This window comes from Podarcis muralis, chromosome 5, assembly GCF_964188315.1.
Source record: "Podarcis muralis chromosome 5, rPodMur119.hap1.1, whole genome shotgun sequence".
Lineage (NCBI taxonomy): Eukaryota > Metazoa > Chordata > Lepidosauria > Squamata > Lacertidae > Podarcis > Podarcis muralis.
The window spans coordinates 14,460,885-14,475,744 of record NC_135659.1 but is presented as its reverse complement, the minus strand read 5'-3'; the positions used below and the strand labels follow the sequence as shown (position 1 = coordinate 14,475,744).

General features: G+C 45.0%; 1 protein-coding gene across 3 annotated transcripts in view; it reads right to left on the bottom strand.

Moving 5' to 3' along the window:
* The window catches only part of HMCN1 (hemicentin 1), a 314,549-nt gene that overhangs the window by 190,603 nt on the left and 109,086 nt on the right, over window positions 1-14,860 (bottom strand). For all 3 annotated transcript variants that reach the window (XM_077928329.1, XM_077928326.1, XM_077928327.1), the window contains exons 13-18: window positions 12,614-12,741; window positions 10,973-11,086; window positions 9,848-10,006; window positions 8,989-9,183; window positions 6,048-6,146; window positions 4,026-4,153 (exon numbers count right to left, since the gene is read on the bottom strand). In XM_077928329.1, coding sequence (XP_077784455.1) covers window positions 4,026-4,153; window positions 6,048-6,146; window positions 8,989-9,183; window positions 9,848-10,006; window positions 10,973-11,086; window positions 12,614-12,741 — 823 coding nt within the window. The remainder of the gene's footprint in view (window positions 1-4,025; window positions 4,154-6,047; window positions 6,147-8,988; window positions 9,184-9,847; window positions 10,007-10,972; window positions 11,087-12,613; window positions 12,742-14,860) is intronic.

Sequence of the window (14,860 nt, the reverse complement as noted above, 5' to 3'; positions counted from 1 at the left end):
CAGGGACAGAGCAACGGGAGCTCACCCCGTTGCGGGGATTTGAACCACTGACCTTTTGATCAGTAAGCCTTAGGCTCTGTGGTTTAGCCCACAGCACCACCTGCGTCCCAGCCTTTTACATACACACATGTTGTTGTTGTTGTTGTTGTTGTTGTTATTATTATTATTATTATTATTATTATTATTATTAGGCCGGGGGTGGCGCTGTGGGTAAAAGCCTCAGCGCCTAGGGTTTGCCGATCGAAAGGTCGGCGGTTCGAATCCCCGCGGCAGGGTGCGCTCCCGCTGCTCGGTCCCAGCGCCTGCCAACCTAGCAGTTCGAAAGCACCCCCGGGTGCAAGTAGATAAATAGGGACCGCTTACTGGCGGGAAGGTAAACAGTGTTCCGTGTGCTGCGCTGGCTCGCCAGATGCAGCTTGTCACGCTGGCCACGTGACCCGGAAGTGTCTTCAGACAGCGCTGGCCCCCGGCCTCTTGAGTGAGATGGGCGCACAACCCCAGAGTCTGTCAAGACTGGCCCGTACGGGCAGGGGTACCTTTACCTTTATTATTATTATTATTATTAATAATACCCCGTCCTTCCCGGTTCAGAAAACCAGGCTCAGGACGGCTAACAACAAATTTAAAACACTTAATTGATGCAACAAAAAACAGCATAAAATACAGTATAAAATGTGAATAACAATAAATTCAGAATTCAAAAATCAATTTAGGGGGGAAATCCATCCAATAAACATTAGATGATCACCAGGGCTAGCTGGCTGAATTAGTTCTAAGTATTTATCACTACAAAAGAATGACCAGGCTCCCCAGGAAATCCAATCAAGTAACCTGCCAGACAGGAGATAAACAACATTCAAATGTTCTGTTTTAGACCGCCTTTTCTGTGATGTAGGTGTGATGTATCTGAGGGGTGGTCTTAGGTTACACCCCTTCTGTGATGTATGTATGATGTTTCTGGGGGTGGTCTTGATCTACAGGAGGGGAATTTCAAAAGTCTTTATAAGGCCTTGCATGCCATTTTTCTGGGTCCTCCTCCTTTCCTGCGTGTGAGGGGAGCACTCTGTTGCAAAAACTCTATTGAGAAGCAAAGTGGCCTAATCTTTATTCAAGAACTGTTGCAACAGGGTCTCCACTCGCTGCACGCAGGAGGGAGGGAAACCCTGAACAATGGTGCACAAGTCCTTATAGATTCTTGAAATTGCCCACCCTGTAGCCCAAGACCACCCCCCAAAACATCATACATACATCACAGAAGGAGGTGGTCTACAGCAGAAATCCTGCCTGCCAGAATACCTGATAATGGTCACTGGTTGCATTACATGAGCAGCCTGGCCATTCTTTGGTCATGGTTAATACTTTAGTTGCTGAATCCAGGTCACAGGCTCACCTTATTCATACACAAATATGCCCTAAAGACAGGATTTGCCAGCAAAAAGACAATGGGAAGGCTTTCCCCATTTGCCTCCCTTACTGCAGAGGAATATTTGAGGTCACTGGGAGAGACAAAATGGCTTCAGGATTGCTCTCCCATACTATTTCAGACACATGGTTCATATATTTAGATATGTGTGCATTTATGAATATTTATTCTATATTTTATTCTCCTGCCAACCTAGCAGTTCGAAAGCACGTCAAAGTGCAAGTACAGTGGTGCCTCGCAAGACGAAAAGAATCCGTTCCGTGAGTCTCTTCGTCTTGCGGTTTTTTCATCTTGCGAAGCAAGCCCATTAGCGGCTTAGCGGATTAGCGCTATTAGCGGCTTAGCGGGCTTAGCGGATCAGCTGATAAGCGGCTTAGCGGATCAGCTGATAAGCGCCTTAGCGATCAGCTATTAAGCGGCTTAGCAGCTTAGCGGATCAGCTGATAAGCGGCTTAGCGGCTTAGCGGCTTAGCGGATCAGCTGTTAAGCAGCTTAGCGGATCAGCTGATAAGCGGCTTAGCGATCAGCTGTTAAGCGGCTTAGCGGCTTAGCGGATCAGCTGGTAAGCGGCTTAGCGGCTTGGGGAAAAGGGGGGGGGAGGAAAAAAACCCTGCAGGAACTCGCAAGACATTTTCGTCTTGCGAAGCAAGCCCATAGGAAATTCGTTTTGCGAAGCACCTCCAAAACGGAAAACCCTTTCGTCTAGCGGGTTTTCTGTCTTGCGAGGCATTTGTCTTGCGGGGCACCACTGTAGATAAATACGTACCGCTCTGGTGGGAAGGTAAACGCCGTTTCCGTGTGCTGCTCTGGTTTGCCAGAAGCAGCTTAGTCATGCTGGCCACATGACCCGGAAGCTGTACGCCGGCTCCCTCGGCCAGTAAAGCGAGATGAGCGCCGCAACCCCAGAGTCGGCCACGATTGGATCTAATGGTCAGGGGTCCCTTTACCTTTACCTATTCTATATTTGAGACCTTAAAATTCTTATAACAACTTCTGCCTGGAATGGCTGAACAGTGGAGACAGGTACCAACTGAGCCTCACCTCCCACAAACATTTTTCCCCCTTTACATCTGAAAATCACAATTGAATCCCATCTCAACACTTGGGGTGTTGATGCTGTGAGCCCCTCCATCGCAGGCTCAGGTTGTATATAAGTGTAAATAACCCATATATAATAAGGACATCACAGTCTCCATTGTGACTCATTCCCAAAAGGAAACACAAAAAAGGTAAAAGGTAAAGGACCCCTGGACGGTTAAGTCCAGTCAAAGACGACTATGAGGTTGTGGTGCTCATCTTGCTTTCAGGCCGAAGGAGCCAGCGTTTGTCCACAGACAGCTTTCCGGGTCATGTGGCCAACATCACTAAACCGCTTCTGGCGCAACGGGACACTGTGACAGAAACTAGAGTGCACAGAAATGCCATTTGCCTTCCCGCTGCAGTGGTACCTATTTATCTACTTGCACTGGTGTGCTTTTGAACTGCTAGGTTAGCAGGAGCTGGGACAGAGCAATGGCAGCTCACTCCGTCACAGGGATTTGAACTGCTGACCTTCTGATCAGCAAGCCCAAGAGGCTCAGTGGTTTAGACCACAGTGCCACCCGTGTTGTACAGTGGTGCCTCGCAAGACGAAAAGAATCCGTTCCGCGAGTCTCTTCGTCTTGCGGTTTTTTCGTCTTGCGAAGCAAGCCCATTAGCGGCTTAGCGGATTAGCGCTATTAGCGGCTTAGCAGGCTTAGCGGATCAGCTGATAAGCGGCTTAGCGGCTTAGCGGATCATAAGATAAGCGGCTTAGCGGATCAGCTGTTAAGCGGCTTAGCGGATCAGCTGTTAAGCGGTTTAGCGATCAGCTGTTAAGCAGCTTAGCGGCTTAGCGGATCAGCTGTTAAGCGGCTTAGCGGCTTAGCGGATCAGCTGATAAGCGGCTTAACGGCTTGGGAAAGGGGGGGGGGGAGGAAAAAATTCCTGCAGGAACTCGCAAGACATTTTCGTCTTGCGAAGCAAACCCATAGGAAATTCGTTTTGCGAAGCACCTCCAAAACGGAAAACCCTTTGTCTAGTGGGTTTTCTGTCTTGCGAGGCATTCGTCTTGCGGGGCACCACTGTATATACAATGTTGTATATATGTGTAAATAAACCATATATAATAAGGACATCACAGTCTCCGCTGTGACTCATTCCCAAAAGGAAACACAAACACATGGAACCCGTGCAATCTCGCACCGCTCACAGACTGGAGTGGCATGCAACAATATGAAGAGGCTTTTTGGTTGTTCATGCAGGTTCCTTCACTTTTCCCTTTGTGTGAGTCAGCAAACAAGCCAGGAAGTCTTCCATGAACTATAGTTTTCCATTTCCTCTGAACTGGGAAAGAATGGTTCAATGGATCTTGGAAGGACTTTGGCCTAATATCCTGGTTTGTTTCAAAGCTGTTAACCATCTGTTAAACCATGATGCAAATCATCTGAACTCTTCCAGTGACTTTCCTAGCTGGCTGCAGAAGTGAAGTTGCCGTAGTTCGAAATCTGCTATAATTTTATGCCTTTTGAGATAGTCCCTCTGCCCCAGTAAGCAAAAGACTGGTAATAAAAGAAGCTCTTACCGCCATACTATTTTTAATCCACTTTCGCTCTGGGATAGGGTTCCCTGCCAACAGCACACATGACAGAGTAAGCTGCTGGCCTTCGATAACATTAGCTGCCGCTGGGCTCATTCCAATTAGAGGTGCAACTGTACCAAAGATTTAAAAAAGAAACAATAATTGTGCTCATTCCCATGAAAATGCAAGAAGAATTCTCTGCTACAGACGGGGCAGGAATCCCAACAGTGTTTTAAGAAGAATCCTGGTCTATAGCACTTATCTCAAAATTAGTTAATTTTAAGAAGAACTATTCTGGATCACAAACAAATTGAAACTTTTATTATTATGTTTGTTATATATTGGAATAACAAATTCCAAGATAAGGTTTGCAGTAATGTGTTGTGATATCTTCCGTTTTTATTCCATATTGTGAAACGCCTCATGATCCTCAGTTAGTAGGCAGGGCATGGCATAAATACTACACACACACACGTTTTTAAACAGTTCAGTTCCTGAACAACTTGGAAATTGAATGCCGCAAACCCAGAAGTCAGTGTTCTGGTTTGCGAACTTTGCCTCAGAAGCCGAACATGCTCCTGAGCTTCCGTTTTTACTGCTGCGCTGCTAATTTGCATCCCCCCATTGTAATTAAAGCTTCCTGCCTTCTGTTTTTACTGTTGCACTGCTAATTTGTGTGCCCCCCCCCCATCGTAATTAAAGCCTTCTGTTTCCGATTGAAGTTCTGAAGTGATATTTGGTGCTTTTGTTTTTTGTATTTTTTGCGTTTTTGTTTGTGTGGCTTTTTTGTTTTTGTGGCTGTGGCTTGCTCTTCGTTTTATGGGACTCTGACTTGTTACTTCTTTTTTGTGACTTGTTTTTGTGACTGGAACCCAGTTCAGCTACTGATTGATTGATTGATTGATTGATTGATTGACTGACTGACTGACTGACTGATTGACTGACTGATTGATTGATTGTCTGACTGTGGAAATGGATAAAAGCCCCACATCCAAACAATGACTATCATCAATGCAGGTAAGAAAATTTTTTAATTTTAATTTTAATAATCTACAATACTGTCTTTTTTATTTTATAGTACAGTACATTGATTATTGCTTTCATTTTATGGATAAATGGTTTTGTTAGATAGTAAAATTCATGTTAAATTGCTGTTTTAGAGGTTGTTTTGAATAGTCTGGAATGTATCAATCCATTCTGCATTACTTTCTATGGGAAAATGTGCCTTGGTTTTGGAACGCTTTGGTTTTGGAACGGACTTCTGGAACGGATTAAGTTTGGGAACCAAGGTACCACTGTGTGTGTGTGTGTGTGTGTGTGTGTGTGTGTGTGTGTGTATTTATTATGAATGAAAAGGATTGCTCAACTACATCTATACCAACCTTTCTTGCAAACACATTGAGTAATTACTTAGCACTACATTATTCAATTTATGAATTGGACTAACCTTTTTGATATAGTATTTGTTTAATCTTGATATTTTATTTAAGCTATACTTGAATCTAAGTGTGTGTGGGGTTAAAAAAAAACCACTTGCAGGAATTTTCTGGTTAAGTGCCTCAACATTAGAGAGATGACAGGAGGGAAATCTAGACAGGACACTATTTTTGCTCTGCTTTCCCAACAACTCATCACTAAGAAGTAAAATCTGATATGGATTTAACACAAATGTGGATTCTAGCACGTGCGCTGTTTCAGAGCCATCATTCAACCCACATTGGCCTGGTTTGCATGTAATGTTAAGCCACGGTTTATTAAACCATGGTTTACTTGATAGTCTGAACACAGGCCAGTGGGGCTGCACCATGGCTTGTTACCAACAAACAAACCACACTTGCAAGCTATGATTGGTGACTGGTATTTAAACCACGGCTTACGTTAACCAAAGCTTAGCATTGCATGCGAACCTAGCCTATATGTAAAAGGCCCAGGATAAAAATATTATTCTGTTTTGGATACAGTAAGAGAGTTGGATTGAAGTCAGGTAAACCAACCATAACAAATCCCCTATTTTCAGTTAATTACCAAGTCCGGTGACAGTAAGTGTAGCTGGCCGTGAGACAATCTTCCCAAACTGGTTTTCAGCTTCACAGATGTAGGTCCCCTCGTCATTGACCCACAAATCTAGAATTATATGAAAGGTTAAAAAAAAACAAAAACAGAATTAGCACTTAACTTTCCAGGAAAAACCCAATGTGTTCATATACAAACATAAGTAAGTGCAAATGTATCATAAGTATTGTATTGCCCCATCATCCACAACATAGACTTAGGAGACCAAGCTTTGGGATAAAGGTTATATTTATTAAAAATGTAACAGGATGGTGGAACTCTAAATTAACCAAACAGGAGTCAGCAACCATTTTCAGCCAGGGGCCAGCCCACCGTCCCTCAGACCATGTGGTGGGCCAGACTATTGGGGGGGATGAACGAATTCCTATGCCCCACAAATAACCCAGAGATGCATTTTAAAGAAAAGGACACGTTCTACTCATGTAAAAACACACTGATTCCCAGACCGTCCCCGCGGGCCAGATTTACAAGGCGATTGGGCCAGATCTGGCCCCTGGGCCTTAGGTTGCTTACCCCTGAACCAAAGCAACCAAATTCAAGAGTACAGACAACTGAGGATTTTTTTTCTAACTCTGGTTAGGGAACTATCCCTTCAGTCACCTGGGGAGTCTGTGTGTCTCCAGAAAAGAGGTGAGAGGAAACGACTCCCTCCTTTTTAGATGAGCCTTGGGTATAAACCCATCACATGCATTGTGACACCCCCAAGTCCCCCCCAAAAAAACACATAAAGCACTGGCAGATCCCTGAAGGGTGCCCTTAACCCAATAATGCCTCATTATGTCTATAGTTTTTTCTCCCTCACTTCCTCACCTACCCAGACTCAATGCTCCACAAGCAATGAATCCCAGCCACTGTCAGGGAACCCTATCCCTCCCACAATGGGATGCCAAGAAGCAGATAAACAAGAAGAGTTCTTACCAAGTAGTTTATTCAATATTCACAGAGAGAGAGAAAGGAATGTGGTCTCTCTTAGATAATGGCGTTGCTTCAAGAAAAGTCCCACCCCCTCAGTCCCTCCTGTTCTACAAAAGCCTTGTGTCAGTTGATCTGTGCTTTCTGCCTCTGAGCTTTCTGTTCTACTACTCTCAATGCACGCCTGGTCCAGGAGGGGGATCTGGTAAGCTTTCCAAAGAGAGTGAATCTGTCAGGTGTCTCTCCCCTGGTGCTTCTTATTCTACCTCCTGCTCCCCTCCCAATATTTCCCAGCTTCTGCCCTCTGCGGCTCTGAACTATGACATTCTGCAAACCACTGTTCTAAATCTATAGTTTCCCTCTTCTCCAGGAAGTGCAGAAGAAGAAGAAGAAGAAGAAGAAGAAGAAGAAGAAGAAGAAGAAGAAGAGGAGGAGTTTGGATTTGATATCCCGCTTTATCACTACCCGAAGGAGTCTCCAAGCGGCTAACATTCTCCTTTCCTTTCCTCCCCAACAACAAACACTCTGTGAGGTGAGTGAGGCTGAGAGACTTCAGAGAAGTGTGACTAGCCCAAGGTCACCCAGCAGCTGCATGTGGAGGAGCGGGGAAGCGAACCCGGTTCACCAGATTACGAGTCCACAACTCTTAACCACTACACCACAGTGGCTCTGGAGGAGGTGGGACAGTCTCCACAATTCCTCTTCAGTCCAGTCCCTGACAGCCATTCCTCCAAGTGCCAACCTAATTAGTCCCAGTGGGGAGACGAGGGGATTCCACCCACCCACCCAAATTCTACTCAGCCCCTTCAAACAGCAACTACCGTATTTTTCCGTGTATAAGACGAGGTTTTTTTTATTATGAGTAAATGTTAAAAATTGGGGTTTGTCTTATACACAGATAGTGCAAAGGGGGGACGGGCGATTGGGGGCACCCGCGAGCAGGAGATTGTGAGCGGTGATTGGGCAGGTGATTGGTGGCGGCGGCAAGGCCTGTTGGTGATTGGCTGGTACTGCATCTATTAGGCTTGTGATTGGTGGCTGCTTGTGGCGAGAGGGCAGACGGTCGATGACTTTGGTGAGGCGTGCGATTGGCAGTGGCGGTCAGGTGTGTGAGCGATTGTTGACAATTCCCCCCCCCAAAAAAAACTCAACAGCTGTGGGCAACCCCCCCCCCCCCAAAAAAAAAGCTTAACAACTCTGGGCAATCTCCCCCCAATTCCTTAATTTGGAGTCCCCCAAAATAGGGGTCGTCTTATACACGGAAAAATACGGTAGTTAAAGCCCACACTCCATAGAGTGAGAGGTGGAGGTTGCCACAAAACAGAAAGGCCACTGCACATTGCTTGGACAGTATTTCTTTCTGCAGGTACGCAAGGGTATTCAGTACCTGCACCTTTTTTAAATAAAAAATTGAAAATGTGGCACTTGCTATAACAACTTCATGGTGAATACGCTAACCCATATTCATTTCTGAATTTAATCCAGATGCAATGTTTCTGAGTTTTATTGTGTTACTTATTGGATTTCCCACGGAAATTGTGAATCCAGATTACAGTGGTACCTCGGGTTACATATGCTTCAGGTTACAGACTCTGCTAACCCAGAAATAGTACCTTGGCTTAAGAACTTTGCTTCAGGATGAGAACAGAAATCGTGCGACGGCAGCGCAGCAGCAGTGGGAGGCCCCATTAGCTAAAGTGGTGCTTCATGTTAAGAACAGTTTCAGGTTAAGAATGGACCTCCAGAACGAATTAAGTACGTAACCAGAGGTACCACTGTACATGGAAAAATAATATAAGATGGCATTCTTGAGGAAGACAATATCACGATGACACTGTGACCAAGCCCACCATAAACTGCTGTGTGGAAGTGCCATGTGGAAGCACCCTACCTTAAATAACGATTTACATATTATGCACCATTTTTTTCTTTGCCTTTTACACACACAGGTATATGTATATACAGGTATATGTCTACCTACTGTTAAAAGAAAGTCCGCCTGTTCTGAGTTGACTGATGGAACTAACTGCAAGATGCCTTGAGAATAGCAGGGCGCCGTCCATTCGTTGCCACTTCACCTTTGGTTCCGGGTACCCATGAACATAGCAAGCCAATGTCACATTTGAGCCAATATCCACAGATTCATCACTGGGCTCTTGTGTGAAAACTGGGGGAGCTGTGAGGCGGGATATACAGGGAAATAAACATCAGAGAATCAGTAACGGTCATAGAGCTTCGATATTTATTTTGAAATGACAGCTGAGTGACCCAAGCACTCCACTTTGATATCTCGTAACATGCGACAGCTGGGCCATTCAGTGGGATCCTATGAATGAGATGTTACTGGACAGGAAAGACCCTGATTCAAAACCATGCTTGGTCATGAACTTATTGGGTAGTCCTAACTACCTCCCAGGTCAAATCCCCCAACTGGTTAGCAGGGTCAACAGAGCAGCAGAGAGGACATTTTAACTAAAGTACTTTTTGCATGCTTGAAGTACCGCATGAAATTGCACCTGATGTGATTGCGATGACAGGCCACTGGCAGCTGAACTGCCCCAACCACCTGTCAAATTTGGACCACAAAGCTGGTCCTGATTAGGATCTGTCCTGTGGAGCCATAAATGTCCCACACTCGTGGTATAAATGATAGTATGACATACTAATGAACTTAGAAACTAGAAGCCACCACCCACCCAAGATTGGAAAACCCCATTCCATTCGTACACATATCTCATTAGGCGCCAAACAATGTGAATGATACTAATCAACGATAAGCATGAGTTTATTTTAGATCATGCACAGTTTGCATGTGTCTATTCTGAAGCCATTATGCTTACAGCCAACATCCAGGGTTATCTTGCCAGATGCGCTTCCTGCAATATTGGTTGCGACACACATATAGTCGCCAGCATCCAAGTCCTGCGTTTCCTGAATCTTCAGGACTCCCTGGTGGAAGTCAATAATAAGAAAGTCGGATGCCCTCAACTCTAAATCGCCTAGATCCAGGCAAAAAGGAACAAGAGCAGGAAGTTAAAAACCTAGAATCGTTTCAATAAGCCAAACAGCTTTTTAATTTCTTTTCGAAACAGCAAAATGTCACTGCTCCACTACAAGCATCCAGATGAATATAATGGCGAGAACATAGAACAGAACAAGGAGTTGTGTACCACTGAAGTACTATTTGATGCAACTGTAGTTCTCTTAACATTTACTACAACATTTACAACTTTCGAATTTGGGTCTGTCCCCATAAGCAGCTGGAGTGGCAGTTTCATTAGATTCGCTTCTCGCCCTCAATTCATGACACGCTTCATGCACAGTAAGATGTCCTATCCATGTTAGCAAGTCCGTGATATCCATTTCAAGCTGTCCTTAAGTGCTACAGTTTTACCTCATGAGGAAAATTAGTTGCCCAATCAGATAACAAAACTGGATATAGGAATATCACAAGGTTGGCGAAAGTACAGAAATACCCTAACTCAAGAGGAAGAGGAAGAGGAAGAGGAAGAGGAAGAGGAAGAGGAAGAGGAAGAGGAAGAGGAAGAAGAAGAAGAAGAAGAAGAAGAAGAAGGAGAATTTATTATTCATTATTTATACCCCACCCATCTGGCTGGGTTTACCCAGCCACTCTGGGCGGCTCCCAACATAATTTTAAAAACACGATAAAACATCAAACATTAATAACTTCCCTAAACCAGAAGCCTTCAGATGTCTTCTAAAAGTCAGATAGTTGTTTATTTCCTTGACATCTGATGGGAGGGCGTTCCACAGGGCAGGCACCACTACCAAGAAGGCCCTCTGCCTGGTTCCTTGTAACCTCACTTCTTGCAGTGAGGGAACCACCAGAAGGCCCTCGGAGCTGGACCTCAATGTCCGGGCTGAACAATGGGGGTGGAGACGCTCCTTCAGATATACTTATTTTAAAGAAGCTAGGCCAAACAAGATCAGTTGGGGAGAAGTACCTTTAAACCATTTAACCTGTGGAGGTGGGACTCCTGTACTTTTGCATTCCATTACAGTGGTGTCTCCAAGAGCAATTAGCAGTTCACTTTGGACTACCGTCAGTTTAGGAACTTCTGCAAGGGAACAAGACGAGAGACACTAAAATTTGAAACTATTTGTCAACTTCTTTGGCAAACTGGGCAAGGTATATCCTGATTCTTAGCAATACTATTCCAAAACGTAGTCGTTATAATGTCTAGACAATATATCAAACTGAGGGAGGGTGTACTGTCTCAAATATGATACTAAACTATTTCATAATAATTATACACTGGATAAAGTTGACCTTTTTCTCTTTTTTGTCCACACATTCCACTTATTTGGCAGTAGAATCTAACCTGAATCCAAAATGTTTAATGGATTCTTATATGTGTGTGTTCACAAAGGAATGAATGGCCAGGGGCAATGGCTTAGTAAACAATATGGGAGGTTGCAGTTCTGACCTATGGTATCTCTAGCTGTTGCTTAAAAGAGTTCTCAGGTAACCAAATTGGGAAAGACCTCAGTCTTGAAGAGACATTGGCGCTCAAAATGTACAATAGGAGACCGGTAATCTGACTCCATATAGGCTTATTTTTATGTTCAAATATTCACAAACCTATCCTCAACATTCACACACTTTCAACTTCCTGATTGTGATTAGCAACTATTAAAGAAAGTGTGGGATGTAACCCACTGAGAGCAGTCAAGTACAGCATTCCTTGTTTTGCTAGAGTGGACATGCAAGGGAATGTTTGGTCCAGCCAGTCGAAACTTCCTGTTCCTCCTGGCCTGGAGCATCCTTCCTTGCATGTGACTAGTGGGTGGGCGTGACCTTTCCAGACCTGGTAAAAGGCCAAGTCACGCTGTCTCTCTCTCTCTCTCTCTCTCTCTCTCTCTCTCTCTCTCTCTCCCTTTCTGTTCGTCCTGCCTGCTTCCTGCATCCCCTGGACTGTACCACTGGCTGCCACAGCAGTTCCCCAGGTCATCTCCCAAACAGGGTAAACCTGTTTGTACATGTTTGTAACTTTAAGTCTAAAGTTCAGGCATCACACTGTGTTCTGCCTGATCATATATAAAACTACTTTTTGTTACTTATGAATAAGACTGTGGAGTCTTTCTTCTTTTGGGAGGGATTCAAAAGGGGTCTTATCAGGAATACAGTGGTACCTCAGGTTACATACGCTTCAGGTTACACACTCCACTAACCCAGAAACAATGCTTCAGGTTAAGAACTTTGCTTCAGGATAAGAACAGAAATCGGGCCCTGGCGGCGCGGCGGCAGCAGGAGGCCCCATTAGCTAAAGTGGTGCTTCAGGTTAAGAACAGTTTCAGGTTGAGAACGGACCTCTGGAACGAATTAAGTACTTAACCCGAGGTACCACTGTATTAGAATATATCTCAATCTGGACACGCCAGATTGAATTGCTTATTGTCTTAAGAAACTCACACGAGTTTGCAAGCAGCTTTCTGCTGCGTAAGAAGGTGAATGTACTCTGCTAAGTGAAGAAACTTGACAGCGCAAGTTACGAAGGATATTAATAAACAATATATCCTCTCCTGCCACCCTCAACATTCCCACAGAAAGCAGCCAGCTACATTTTGTTTCTTATGATACTTGCCAATGTAAGTGAGGATAGACGTCTCCTTGGCCGTTCCAGCAGCGTTACTAGCCAAACAGCCATACAGTCCTGCGTCTTTGTGGATTGCCTTTTTTATAGTTAAGGTGCCTTCAGGATTTAACCTATACCTGCGGGAGGAAAAAAGCATCCACAGAAACTGGAAGTGACTATGACAACTGTGATATTACGAAAGTTAAAACATCGGGGCATCAGGGCAAGAGGGGAGGTTCCACAGATGTTCTATGGTTAAAGAACATGTGCCCCCCACATTCTCATTCTAAATATGATTACTTTTATAATAGGCCACTTCAGAAAACATAAAAACATTCTGGAGGGGAAGCGTATTTGCTATTTAGTTAACTACCATCACCATCATTTCACAGCTAACAAAAGAAGACATTGACTCCACAAGGAGCCTCTGAATCTGTCTCTTGTTTCCTTTTTGCCCAGGCCTCAGAAAACGCCAGAACAGGACCTATTTCAACAGCACTCTATCACCTGGTAGCCTACTGCACAGACAAAAAGAAAAACAACAACACTTCTATTAACATGGGGATAATTTAAACTGCTTCCCTGTCTCTGGAAAATCCCCATAAAGGTAAAGGGACCCGTGAACATTGGGTCCAGTCGTGACCGACTCTGGGGTTGCGGTGCTCATCTCGCTTTATTGCCCGAGGGAGCCGGCGTACAGCTTCCGAGTCACGTGGCCAGCATGACTAAGCCACTTCTGGTGAACCAGAGCAGCGCACGGAAATGCCATTTACCTTCCCACTGGAGTGGTACCTATTTATCTACTTGCACTTTGATGTGCTTTCAAACTGCTAGGTTGGCAGGAGCAGGGACCGAGCAACGGGAGTTCACCCCATCGCGGGGATTCAAACCGCCGACCTTCTGATCGGCAAGTCCTAGGCTCTGTGGTTTAACCCACAGCGCCACCCGTGTCCCTCCCGGAAAATCCCCATAGTACTCTCTATTTGTGCCAGTGGAACACTAGTACGCAAGGAGAGAGAGGTGATCAGTATAACCCATGGGTCGGCAAGGTTTTCCTCGCCTGGGCCGGTTCACTCCAGCAGAGATCCCTCCGTGGGCTGGATCGCATGCGCACCTGAGTGCGCACACCCACAATTTCTGGCGTCTGCACAGAGGTGATTTTCGGCGTCTGCACGGACGCAATTTCCAGCACTTTGGAAGTGAGTCCCCATGCTGCGCTGCTTTGGCGCAGCGCGTTGGGACTCGCCGAGGGGGCGGCTTGATTTGGGGGCGGCTTGTGGGCCGGTTAAACAACCCCTGTGGGCCGCTTGTAGCCCATGGGCCTTAGGTTGCCTACCCCTGGTATAACCGTTCATGGAATTCAGGTAGCACCCTTCCTGTGATTCAGTGCTTTTTGGCAGGCCAGCATTATGTGAAATAGGGGATCTATTTATTTGTTATATTTGTTAATTGCTCACAGAGTGAGCCAATGCCACTTTAAGAATGATTAAGAATGCCCAATAAAATAAACCTAAAAACACAGCTACAGTATACAGATAAAAGCCAGGACTTACACCTCACTAACTACGTAATTTTATTTGTACGCAACACCTTTCCACAGTTCAAACCATGCTCTCAAGGTGGCTCGCAACATGAAAAGAACACATAAATGCAACATGACAGAAGTAGTCATGATAAACAAATCATTAAAAAAGACACAACCCAACTGAACAGTAAAAGAGGCCACAATAACACCCTTCAAATTAAAGATGTTGCAAGATGTGAGAACATTCCGTAAGCGGGGGCTGCCACTGAAAAAGCCTGAACTCATGTTGGCAACCTCTGAAACTCCCACACAAATAAGGGCCTCAGAAGATGACTGCAGGATCAAACAAGGGCCTTCGTTCATCAAATTTCACAATGCAACATTTTCAGTCAAGGATGTTTCATGATCACCCCCTACACACACACACCCTCTGAAGACAATAATAATAATATACCGTATTTTTTGCACCATAACACTCACTTTTTTCCTCCTAGAAAGTAAGGGGAAATGTCTGTGCGTGTTATGGAGCGAATGCCTACAGATGGCGGGGGGATCTGCTGCAGTCGTGAGCAGAGGATCCATGGTTCCCCTTCCTTCCCTCCTCCGTGGCTCGCTTTGAAACAGCAAAGTGGGAGAAGAGCCACTGAGTGGGGAGGAGAGAGGGACAGAGAGCCTGCTTGCTTTAAAGGAGCAAAGCGGGAGAGGAGAGGAGCCGCTTACACGAGTGTAAG